The 12,466-nt window shown below is 37.0% G+C and overlaps 3 protein-coding genes and 1 long non-coding RNA gene across 6 annotated transcripts in view; 3 read left to right on the top strand and 1 right to left on the bottom strand.

Moving 5' to 3' along the window:
* The window catches only part of LOC126624142 (cyclic nucleotide-gated ion channel 1-like), a 26,138-nt gene extending 25,133 nt beyond the window's left edge, over positions 1 to 1,005 (top strand). The window contains exon 7 of one of the 2 annotated variants that reach the window (XM_050293173.1): positions 264 to 1,005. In XM_050293173.1, the coding sequence (XP_050149130.1) occupies positions 264 to 775 (512 nt within the window). In that variant the 3' untranslated portion in view covers positions 776 to 1,005. Of the gene's footprint in view, positions 1 to 46 lie in introns of both variants that reach the window. The other variant, XM_050293164.1, reaches the window with a different exon arrangement.
* The window catches only part of LOC126624131 (cyclic nucleotide-gated ion channel 1-like), a 37,711-nt gene extending 25,245 nt beyond the window's left edge, over positions 1 to 12,466 (top strand). The window contains exons 2-7 of the mRNA XM_050293153.1: positions 9,453 to 9,715; positions 9,810 to 10,248; positions 10,331 to 10,531; positions 10,741 to 11,003; positions 11,117 to 11,231; positions 11,364 to 12,466. Of these exons, the coding sequence (XP_050149110.1) occupies positions 9,690 to 9,715; positions 9,810 to 10,248; positions 10,331 to 10,531; positions 10,741 to 11,003; positions 11,117 to 11,231; positions 11,364 to 12,098 (1,779 nt within the window). The 5' untranslated portion in view covers positions 9,453 to 9,689 and the 3' untranslated portion in view covers positions 12,099 to 12,466. The remainder of the gene's footprint in view (positions 1 to 9,452; positions 9,716 to 9,809; positions 10,249 to 10,330; positions 10,532 to 10,740; positions 11,004 to 11,116; positions 11,232 to 11,363) is intronic.
* Positions 1 to 12,466, top strand: part of LOC126624152 (cyclic nucleotide-gated ion channel 1-like) — a 26,102-nt gene extending 13,636 nt beyond the window's left edge. The window contains exon 7 of one of the 2 annotated variants that reach the window (XM_050293185.1): positions 12,337 to 12,466. Coding sequence is in view for 1 of the 2 variants with exons in the window: in XM_050293201.1 (XP_050149158.1) it covers positions 11,869 to 11,913 (45 nt within the window). In the remaining variant the exon portion in view is untranslated. Of the gene's footprint in view, positions 1 to 11,868; positions 11,992 to 12,336 lie in introns of those variants that run through there. The other variant, XM_050293201.1, reaches the window with a different exon arrangement.
* LOC126624320 (uncharacterized) lies at positions 806 to 2,992 on the bottom strand. The gene is made up of 2 exons (XR_007624052.1): positions 1,427 to 2,992; positions 806 to 863 (listed from the first exon to the last, which is right to left on the bottom strand). It is a non-coding gene; the product is annotated as an uncharacterized LOC126624320 (long non-coding RNA).

Here is a 12,466-nt window from a genome sequence, read left to right as displayed (position 1 = left end):
TTATGTAAACCTGATGAGCAGCCTTTTGTTGTCGCTTGTCACACAGAAATATTTGCTGTCAAAAGTTGCGAGATCGGAGGAAATGAGATCGAAGGAACAAGAAATAGAATTGTGGATGTATTACCATTCACTTCCGCGGAGTCTTAAGGCGCGGATTTGGCAATCCATGAAACACAAACTGAAAGAAAACATACGCAATGAGAATTTTCTTCACCTTCTTCCCGTGGAACTTTGTAAGGATATAAAATGGCATCTCTGCTCAGGTCCACTCAGAGAAGTGCCAATACTTCAAACCATGGACGAGCAACTGTTGTTCGCCATCTGCAAACATCTCACGCCGGTGCTGTACGCGAAGAACAGCATCATTTTTCATGAGGGAGAGCCACTTGCTGAGATGCTCTTCGTCACATGCGGTAAGCTATTGACTTACACCGCCTCTGCTACTGCTAGGGTAAGATTTCTTGGCAAAGGTGACTTCTATGGAGAAGAGCTTTTCGATTGGGTGCTGATCCACCTTGCCAGCTTATCTAACTTCCCCTTGTCAACTGAAACTGTCAAGGCGCAAACGGAAGTTGAAGTGTTTGTTCTAAGGGCGCAGCAATTGAAGACGGTAGTCTTTAAATTCTGGTGGCTTTTCACCAAAGAGCAACGCCGCCACTCGAGCCTTAATACTAGCTTTAACGTGGAGCAATGGAAACCAAGGGCAGCTTATGCTTTGCAAGCAGCTTGGCGTCGCCATAAAAAGGAAACCTCGACGGTGCGAAGGACAAGTTAATTATTGAGAAGCTCTCCATTGTGCTGCTACTTTGTAACAAGTAAATTTTACTAGCAAGAGTACCCGCACGGTGCTGCAGGTTTTCAAACTGTACAAAACATGTATAAAGTTTTAAATGTATGTATGATAAGCCATACTACTTATATACATGTGGAAAATGTACATACAACACTATCTACAATAAGGAACATGAGTAGCATTCTTTAATCTAATTGGTTTGTTTTCATTTTGCTTAGCATTGTTGACTGAAATCAGGAGAGAAATAGTAAAAGAATTTCAGAAATTGTCTATGAAGCAAACGAATTCAACCCAAGATCTATTACCTATAAGGAAGAAGACTTGGTAAAACCATTTTACAATCAGGAAACGTCTGCTCAAATGATTTGTAAATTGCAACAAATTTATCTCCATCACCAATGCCTCGAACTTGCAAGATCTAAATAAATTAATTAATTAATAGCTATTAATGGACATTCATCACCAAAAATGAAATCATAGATCCTAAAACTACCATCATGGCAAAAAATATAAACATTGCGCAACTTAAAAGAAAACAATTTTGAAAACGTAAATGAGAAGAGGGATTACATTGAATGGAAACAGCAAACACAAACCGAAACAATTCTTATAGGATGAGTCAGTCGAACTTACAAAGTAGTGAAGAGTGCAATCTCGCTGCCACATTTTAATCCTTCAAACTGTTCCTGAGAAAAAGAAAAAAAAAACTAAATCGAGTGAGGGGATCTATACGTTAAGACAATGAAAAAACAAAAAAGAAGACTCTTTGTCGATCAGTTAGTTTCAACACCACTTCTCCTACAACGGTTACCACAATCTATAGGCTCTAATGCCAGAGAATATGCAAATGCAAAAAGAGACTTCAACATGTTTGAATTAAAATAAAGGAAATTTCAATTGAATTGAATTCCTGCTATTTTGTTTCCATTTGTGAGCTTCAATTATACACAGCGTATGATTTCTAATTGAATTTAAGCGTCATTATTTTTTAGCTACTATTTTGATCCCATTTTTGAGCTACAATGACACAAAATTTTCTTTGTGGTTGTCTAAAATTTCAATTGCAAGCTAATTATTGTGAAGTGCCAGTAATAGCTTCCTTAAATTTACATTCTTTCTCCCTAATTTTATATCTCAAATCATGAATTTACATGAACAACACACAAAAAACACTCAATATTTTTACCAACATTATACAGACTATAGAGACAGTATCATATATGTATTTGCACATAAAGTATAAATATTTATCGATAATCTTGATTTAAATTTAACAAAAGGATTAATAACAGATCGAAATTAATTGTAGTGTTTGACAAAGACCAGGTCTACGATTGTATTAAAAGATGAGTTGGGAAGCATCTGAAACAGAAGAATCCAATTGAGAATTCAATTACTGCAAAGTGCAAATTAACACACATACAAAGAGGAGAGTGAGTGATTCAACAGGCCTGAAACCGAAAGTGTTAAGATTTCGTTCGAATCGACACAAATTCGAAATAAAAACTCATATATAATTCCCATATGATGCACCTGGCCGTGATTTCAAGGCATGGTGTGCCCAGATTGGACTAAAAATTCGTCGGAAAGCCAGTCCGAACTCAGGGGTTGGAGACGAAAATAAAGGCCGATATTCTCAAAGTCTTGCGCCGGCGATTGTGAGATCGAGATAAAACGGTCGAAACAAATTTGAGGGCTTTGACAAAACGTCGAGAAATCTGGGTTTCCAAGGATCGACTCTTCCTCCGAATATGGAAGCCGCAAACAAAATTCCTAGAACAACAAAAACCAGGGTTTCCTTTGTGGGTATGTTGTGAGAGAAAGAACGCACGGTTGGAGAGCAAGGGAGGGTGAGATCGAGAGCGATAGGATAGGAGATTTGTGAGAGAGTTGCGCAACAGAAAAGTGAAAAATGAAAGGTAAAGCAAGGGGCATTTCCGTCCTGTCACTGTTGATCGAAGGAGATGGTGCTGGCACTTTTGCACGAATCTGATCTGGTACTCACGGAACACGGATGAATGAATGTCATTGAAATGATTGTGAATAAGATGCGAATTCATATATATACATATATATTTATCGCGACGACTCTTCTTCTTTGCTCAGTTAGCTGAATGTTCTTAAGTTCTTTGTCTTTCTTTTTTTTTTTCGTGGACGTATAACGAAGATAAGAAAGGTGATGGGCGGATTGATGAAGAAGAGTGGAAGGAGTTTGTGTTGAAGCATCCGTCTATGATCAAGAATATGAAACTCCTGCATTTAAGTAAGCAATATATTTAGCTTGAAGTTTGTCAGTCATTATTGTTACTGCCTCTACATATTTCTTATTTACGTTCTATTTCTTACCACTTAGCAGGGACATAACATGAGTATTTCCTAGCTTTGTGATGACTTCTAAAGTTGAAGATTCAAAAATATGAGAGTTTTACTTTGAACGGCGATCGAATGAAGCTACTCGCACTTCATGGAGAATAAATTTTTACGGTGACTGTTGAACAACAAAAATGTATAACATATAAAAGAATAGGGCCCATACAAATTGGATCAGACTACAAGATAAACCAAAAATGTAATCCAGCCCAAAAGTTGAGGATGGGCTTTTCATACAAACCAAACATCCATAAATAAATACATAATATATGAATTCTTTCCTACAAAAGGGGGAAGTGATGTGCAAAACAGGAACTCCCCATTTTCTGCAAACAAAAGAACGTGGAGTCAGTAAAGGAAGTTAAAAAAAAAGGTGGAAGACATGGCATCTATCTCCCCCACGTAAAAGCTCTAGAGCACTCCTAAGATGTTTATAAACAGGCATCAGTTGCAGTAAGAAGGCAAGGACAGAAAAAGAGAAGGGATACTCTGCAGAAAATAAGAGAAACTTTGAGAGAAAATATCAAAAGCAACGAAGTGCTGCCGGAAAAGTGAACAAGGAGTTCAACCATTTGTGCTTTTGAATCAAGATCCAAAGAAAAACATGTGACACTAGGTATGAAACAAGTTCTATTAAATTATTTATTTTTCTTGTTTGATGTTGTGTTGCAGACAAAAATTAAAAAAAAAAAAAAAAGGGGCGTAATCAACTACCTAGAGTCTGTAACCTTCAATTTATACAAGAAAATTGCAACGTTTAAAAGAAAAACGAAGAAGAGGATCTAGACTCCCTACTAACATCAGCGGAAATAATCTCCAAAATTCCATAAATTTCTTTGGGGTGGCCTAAACCACCCCGTGAAGTTCCGATCAAATCTAAAGAGATCCATGCTCGACGTCCATGCCAAGAAAGAAATGAGCAATCAATGTCACGAAAAGCAATGGATTTGGATAAAGAAAGAGCAAGTTTCATTCAACCCCAAATATTGACAGCAACCTATTCTTCATTCAATCACCAACGGTGCATAAGCTTGTTGGCAAAAGTAAAACAATATGCTCTAAGAAGGTGGTATATTACTGATGTCCTAGACTTTAAAGATTACTCCAAAGAAGGAGAAGGAAGAAAAGTTTTCTAGATAACATGAATGCTATTCACATGGTTATCATGTTGGATAAGTTAAGAGACAAAAGATCATTCTTATTCACATCTGTCAAAAAGTAAAGCTAAGGTAGCAGACACAGGAAGCCAAGTCTTATATGCAGGGCCGGCCCAGGCCCAGTGCAGGTAGGGCGACCGTCCAGTGCCCAAAAAAATTAGGGGCACCAAAATTATTAGGGTGATATATTTATATATGTTTTTATAAAAGTATAAATTTATAAAATTTGGTTCAAAGACACAAAAATTTAACTAGAAGTGGTGGTTTGTCATTTGAAAATAATGAGGAGGTCTTGGGTTCAAAACAACATTTACTTTCCATTTTTTACAAATTTCTTTTTATAAGAGTATAAATTTATAAAATTTGTTTAAAGGATCAAGAAGTTTAATTAGAAACAATTATTTTTGTTGTTTAAAATTAACAAGAGGTCATAAGTTCGAAATGCTATGTGCATGTTTATTTTTTTCAATTTTTAAAATTTTTTGTTTGGTTGTTAATTTATTTTTAGTTACTATGTAGTAGCTATGTGTGTTGTTATTTTTATATATTTGTTTTAATTCAAGTCTAATCTTCAACAAAGAATAATACGTAGACCAAATTTGCAAATTATATGACGTTTCATTACAATGTTTAATTTAGTGTCCATTCATTAATAATACATATCAATTAAAGACTCGAAAACATCATTATTTTTTAGTCTCATATTGACAAGGTTAGTAAATAAGAAAAAAAAACATCTCATGATTTATTCAAAAACACGTTCAAAGTTCAGATGGAAAACAAAACTCATCATCTATCTACTTGTAAGCCCGAATTTTTTTTGTTTCCCTCTCTCAATACAAAATAAATTAGTCTTTCTGTGTTTCTAAATTATTAAGTTTGAAGTGTTTTTCTAAGTATAATTTTTTCTATGTCTTATGTGTGAAAATAAATAATTTTCTTACATGAAGTTAGGAAATTTTTTTTTGACGTCGCCCGGGCCTCAAAAATCTCTGGACCGGCCTTGCTTATATGCAAAGTCATTCTCTGCATTCCAATGAGAGAATATGTCACGCCCCGACCCACAAATAAACATTATTCACGAGTTAGGGTGTGAGTCATATCTTAGCTATAGAAATAAATTCTACAACCAAGATATGGTGGAAGATAAAATTAAATTACAACAATTACACCATACATCAACAAAATCTTACATACAAATTTATTGGATACGCAACGAAAATAAAATATTAGTATACAAAATTAATTCATAACAAAAGTACCAACTAAAATAATAATTGAAATGAGTAGCTCTTGCCAATACATAAAATGTATGCAATGAGATGCATGAATGAATGAACTCCCTTCTAATCCTGTCAACACATACCTAAGGCACCCAAGCCTGCACGTCCCATATCATGCTTATACCACTTGGCTCCGAGGACGTTAGAATATGAGTTAACTCCCGTTCATCCCTTAACCCAATTTTTATAATTAAACTCTCAGTTTTCACTTTATTAAACGGACACTTCCCTCGACGCCCAAATGTATATTCAAGCATGCACCCTATGCCTGACATATACAAGATTTCATTATTTTTATAATCAACCAATTTGTATACTCAAGCCCTGTACCCTACGCCTGACATAAACAAGGTTCATTAGTTTATATTTAAGGCAAACTTCAGCTCTTGAATATCCTCATAACTTAAACACTTTACACAAGTGAGCACTTGACACAACACAACTCTTTTTCTTGCTTTGCAGTGCATATGTATATGTCATGTTCACATAGATATCAATACTCACACTTTATCTTACAAGCCTGCAAGCTTAAACATAAATCAAATTGATTAGTAACAAGAATAATATAATCATAATATTAATAACAAAGTAATAATTTATAATCCATCATATAAAATGTTGCTCGTTAACCACTCCATATATGTTTTTCCAACGTCTTGTCCATCTTGGTCGAGCAACCTGTTTTTATTAGAAAAGAATAGACATCCATGTTAGAGAAAATAATTGTTAGAGTAAATATATGTCTCAAAGGCCACAAGGCATGGAATCATGTTTCTAGCTTTTCCCTTTCCAAACATCATCTTTTATTTTTATTTTAGCTCACCACTTCTACTTCTTCTTCTTTAATATAGCTGAAACTATTAGCTGTTCGAACTGGGATATAAGTCAACACATAGATTAGATTGTCGTGGTTTTTGGATATGTTATATAGGAGATGATAAGGAACAACTTTTGTTAAGGAAGTGTTTTGATCCGAGCTATGAAAAATGGGGTTTTGGTACTCATAACATGGCTGTCCAGTTTTCTGCGGGATCAGCGACTGAGTTGGTATTTTAAACATATTGGAAGATTGCACCGTTAGATTTTCCTGAAATTTTGATATATTATAGTAGAGAGACAGACAAACAACTCTCATGAAGAAAGTATTATGATATAATCTTTTGATGATGGTGTTTTAATCTGTTATAGGCCGGACGAATTTCTAGTTTTTGGGTATCTTTGTTTTGATAGATGAAAATGACAGTGAGTTTGGTGGAGATTTTTGTTGGGTAAGGTTTCATGTATTTCTATGGGATTTGTCTCACATTTTTTGTACATCATCCTCAAGGGAGATAAATAGAGATTGCCGATAGTTTGGTGGAAGTGCTTCTCATGGCAATGATCTCCAAATGTAAATGCATAAACAACACAAGATTTAAGTGGTTCGCCAAATCAACTACATCCACTGAGGCTTGCTTTCATTGTATTTCACTATATATATAAGGGACATACAAATACAATGAAAGATGGCTTAAAGCCTTAACAATATGTATATGAAAGATAAAGGGTAAAAAACCAAGTCAAACTGATACTAAAAAGCTACTCGTGATAAACAAAAAGCTAAATGAATTTAGACTACGGAAGCTACCAACATCAAATTAGGCTTATCATCTACCATTACACAAACAGAAAGGTTTTTTACAACCCAATCAAGCTCATTACCTAAAGGACACAGCAACAACCAAATCGAAGAAATAATGTTGCCAGTGACGCCTGCATGAAATAATTAAACCAATTAGCTGCAGTTCAAAGTTTCAACCCACTCCGAATCAAACCCAGAACATAGAAAACGAAAATGGGGTGACATGCTGGTTATTTTCTCCTCCTTTTCACTTCGAATTTTCGGTCCACAGAAGGAGCACAAGCAAGGTGGTGCGGCAGAAAGAAAAGAGAGCTCGTGACCTGCAAAAAAAAAAAAAAAAAAAAAACCTCTATGGTTTAAGCTACAGTCTGAAGTATCATATTCTAATATAATAAAATCAAATAATTAAGTTAATAAAATTAAAAAAATATTAATTTAAATGTTTCGGTTCGGTTTGGTTTTTTCGTTTGATTCGGTTTTTTCGTTCTGTTCGGTTTGGTTTTCGATTTTTTTGGGTTTTCGGTTTTTTGAACCCACCCCTAGTTTGAACTCCACCAATCTTACACGTCTTCATTTGGAATTCAACGGTTAAAAAAAACCCAAGAGGAATTTCAAAAACATTGCGAAATCAACAGGAGCCTAAGTATTGCAGAACTACCTTTTGCTTCTAGTGGAAGAACACCATGTACTAGAACCAAGGGAAAAGGGGATTTTTTAAGCCATCTCGCAAGGGGAGGAGGGGTGAATAAAATCTGCACCTCAAGTGGAGTTTGCTCACGTGGAGAAGAAGAGGGGTTGTTGAACTTAGAAGCCTTAAAGTCACATAAAAAAAAAAAAGTAAAGCTTGCTGTCAGAAGACTTAGGTCAAATGGTTTCAAAGCCCCATGGTTAAATGGGGTTGAAAGTTCAAAAGAAAAATATAAAAAAAAGGGAAGAAATAAGAAGTTTACTGTAAACAAAGTTCTCAAATTAATTGGGAATGTCGCTTGCATGGGACTCTCAAAGAAAATGCATTAGAAGAAGTTATTTGATTAACCTTTCCCAAATCGTGTGAGATGAGTCTCACCACATGAAAAACTCTTAAATATGCCTATCACTAAATCAACAGGCATGATCACTCACTTGTGCCCAATTACAAGCGTACGAGAGAAAGGAAGGTGGTGGTGCTGAACACCCTAGCCGGTGGGACCACCGGAACTCTACACACCATCTCGAAATACCGCAACAAATCACGGTTTTGAAACGGCTGCAGATCGGAGCAGAGATGAACAAGGAGGAACGCCGCTGGGGGTAGGAAGAAATGGTCAGATCGGAAATGAGAGCATGGGAGAAAAGGGAGAAGCATTGGAAGAAGCAAAAAGAAAAGAAGAAGAAGAAGAAGAAGAAGAAGAAATATAGAAGAAAGAGGAACTGGCAAAGAAGGGAAAAGGAGGAGAAAACAGGAGGAAGAAGGGAGAAGGGGCGACCGACTCCAGCCGAAGCCAGAGTCGGCGTCAGAGAAGATGGGCAAGAGGAAGACCCGCACCAAAACGGGGGGGGGGGGGGAGAAGCTCTCACAGAAGGGGGGGGAAGAAGCTCTCACAGAAGGAGATAAGGTCTCTCACAGAGGAGAGAGAGTTAGCTTTATAAAGTTTTGGTGCCATTTAACTTTTAAATCTCCTTCAACTATTTTGATCATGCTTGTTCTTCGTTGTGTGATCCAATTACTATATTTTACTATAAAATTATGTGACTTTTTTATGTGCTCTAAATTTATGTTTGCAAGATTCAAATGATTTAGTATTCGGAACTGTAAACCGACATGAACTGAACTGGAGTTGTCGTAAACCGAATCAGAGTTATTTTAGTAATAAATTTAAGCAAACCCGCACTAAACCGAACTGTTGATATTTTTTTTAATTCCGATTCCACTTTTAGGGTAGAGCTAGACCAAACTACACCCCAACAGGATCCTATCCGGATCTTTTTGGTGAGGATCCTGGGGATCCGTAAATTGTGTCCATTCATCGTACATCGTACGGTCAATTTTTATCAAGTACTATTTGTGTATAATTTTAAATAAAAGTATTTAAAATAATTTCTAACCACACAATGTACGATAAACGAACACGATTCATGAATTCTCGAAATCCTCGTAAAGAGAGGATCCGATGAGGATCCAAATTCAACTGCACCGTGCCTAACTAGGTGACTTGGATTGGTTGACTAGTGAAAAATGAAAGCTCCAGGAGGTCAATGTGTGTGTGAATTGGATCCATGGCCTTGGGCGGCTCCCTTGACTTGGGCGGCTCCACTGCTTCAACTTTTTACTTCCAACTATTGCATTTCTTGGAACTCAACTGGTTTTCATGAAACCTTTCTGACACTTGATCATTTTACTTCTTTCTTCTTCCCTCGTTTTCGAGTCGTTTCTTTTCTTTATCCCGGTAAATAATCTGCTAGGTTAAAATTTGTGGCACTGGCAAATGGCCATGGAGGTTCAAATTCCGCGGTAAGCGAATGCTATCCTTTTTATGTTTGCCATTTTGAATTTTTAGGATAAAAGTTGTAAGCCAATTTCCGTTTGTAATATGTGTATAATTCAGGCTACATCACTGTGACTTAGAAAAAAATGCTGCAGAAAAGTTCCCAAAGAATATTAGGGAAGCACTGAAAAAATTCCCCAAGAAAAAGCTTCTTGATTTACGGGAGTTCGTCCTGCAGAGGTGGAATCATATACTTCTAGTTTTCTGTGTTATCGCTCTCTCAACCGATCCTTTGTTCTTTTACCTCCTTACGGTTAACAACGAGCAGAATTGCCTTGCCCTGGACAAAACATTGGGGACGGTAACTGCGCTTCTGCGTTTCAGCATCGATTTCTTTTATATATTTCATATCATTTTTCAATTCCGTGCAAGCATTGTTGCTCATTCTTTTCAAGCCTCTCGACAAGGCGAATCGGCTGCAGAGACTCGGGCAAGAGCACGGAAATATTTATTGATGTACCTACTACTCGACATGTTTATAATTCTTCCACTTCCACAGGTAAGGAAAGCTATTTTATATATAGTTGAGCTATAATATTTACAAGGTATGCTAGCTTATAAGCTTGCTCTGATCTGTCCAGGTGCTAGTTTTTGCTGTCATTCCAAAACGAAATAACTCGAGGCTTTTCGGTGAAACAAATCTATTACTCTTGATGTTTGTGTTTCAATATCTGCTAAGGGCTTTTCGGATCGGCTCTTCGTTAAAAGTAGCTCTAAGGGGTTCTAGCATCTTCGCCGAATCTGCATGGCCTGATCTCTTTCGTTTTATGGTTGCTGGTCATGTAAGTTCCATAACCATTTCTAACCGGGTGATGCTAGAGAGACCATTTTGATATATAGAAGGAATTCAATCATCAACCGCCACATCATGTGTTTTACAAAATATGGTCTAAAGAGATGGTCTCCCTATCATTTTCCTTTCTAATCAGTTCTTCAACATTCTGAAATGCTTTTGTTCTTCTATATTCCAATTTTCTGGTTCTGTACGTAGGTTACTGGAGCCTTTTGGTATTTTTGCTCTATACGAAGAATAGCAACGTGCTGGCGAGAAGCCTGTGAATATCATGGAGGTGCGCACTGTTATTTATATTGCGATGACACATTTGGAGCTAAAGCATTCGCAGACGACTCTTGCTCTACAAAGCCAATGAATTTTGGAATATACTCTGATGCTCTTGACTCTATATTTCTGGATTCAACTCATTTTGTACAAAGGATTTCTTACTGCTTCTGGTGGGGGATACAAAATCTAAGGTTTTGCTTATCCAAATTATCCTACTTTTGACAGAATCTCTTTTATACTGCTTCTGGATTAAGCACTTTTGAGAATATCCTCTTATATGTTTAGTTGTATCGTGTTATTGCAGCTCCCTCGGCCAAAGCCTCAAATCCACTACAACCTACATATGGGAGATACTCTTTTCACTTTCTATTTCAATATCCGGCTTGGTGCTACTTGCAATTCTTGCTGGAAATCTGCAGGTTGGTGCTAAACCATTCCCTCCTAGTTCTTTATCTAATTATCAAATGACTGATTGCGCATTGGTTTATCAGATAATTTAATTTACTTATGTAAACCTGATGAGCAGCCTTTTGTTATCACTTGTCACACAGAAATATTTGCTGTCAAAAGTTGCGAGATCGGAGGAAATGAGATTGAAGGAACAAGAAATAGAATTGTGGATGTATTACCATTCACTTCCTCGGAGTCTTAAGGCTCGGATTTGGCAATCCATGAAACACAAACTGAAAGAAAACATACGCATTGACGTGGAGAATTTTCTTCACCTTCTTCCCGTGGAACTTTGTAAGGATATAAAATGGCATCTCTGCTCAGGTCCACTCAGAGAAGTGCCAATACTTCAAACCATGGACGAACAACTGTTGGAAGCTATCTGCAAACATCTCACGCGGGTGCTGTACGCAAAGAACAGCATCATTTTTCATGAGGGAGAGCCACTTGCTGAGATGCTCTTTGTCACACGCGGTAAGCTATTGACTTACACCGCCTCTGCTACTGCTAGGGTAAGATTTCTTGGCAAAGATGACTTCTATGGAGAAGAGCTTTTCGATTGGGTGCTGATCAACTGTGCCAGCTTATCTAACTTCCCCTTGTCAGCTGAAACTGTCAAGGCGCAAACGGAAGTTGAAGTGTTTGTTCTAAGGGCGCAGCAGTTGAAGACGGTAGTCTCTAAATTCTGGTGGCTTTTCACCAAAGAGCAACGCCGCCACTCGAGCCTTAATACTAGCTTTAACGTGGAGCAATGGAAACCAAGGGCAGCTTATGCTTTGCAAGCAGCTTGGCGTCGCCATAAAAAGGAAACCTCGACAGTGCGAATGAGACATTAATTATTGAGAAGTTCTCCATTGTGCTGCTACTTTGTAACAAGTAGATTTTATTTCTATATAGGGTTAAGTAAAGAATCATTAGTTATTTGCTCAAGCACCCGAAGTTTCGTGTTTGAAACTCTCTTCCCGTGTTGTAGGTTGGTTTCTCTCAAATCACACTGCTCATTATATGTCAAAATTTGATAGACCATCGAGAATTTGCCCCATTGAAGTTTAGAAGTCAGAAGTATAACTTGAGGTACTCCATAGACGCCACAACCAGAGGATGATGAGCAGTCGATAGAAATTGTAGCAATAAAGTTATTCAAAATGTTGTTGTTCATGTGCCTCTTACCACTAATTGATTTTAGGATGGATGTTCATATGTA

The sequence above is a fragment of the Malus sylvestris genome, chromosome 1 (assembly GCF_916048215.2).
Source record: "Malus sylvestris chromosome 1, drMalSylv7.2, whole genome shotgun sequence".
Taxonomy (NCBI): domain Eukaryota; kingdom Viridiplantae; phylum Streptophyta; class Magnoliopsida; order Rosales; family Rosaceae; genus Malus; species Malus sylvestris.
This window is presented reverse-complemented; position numbering and strand designations above follow the sequence as displayed.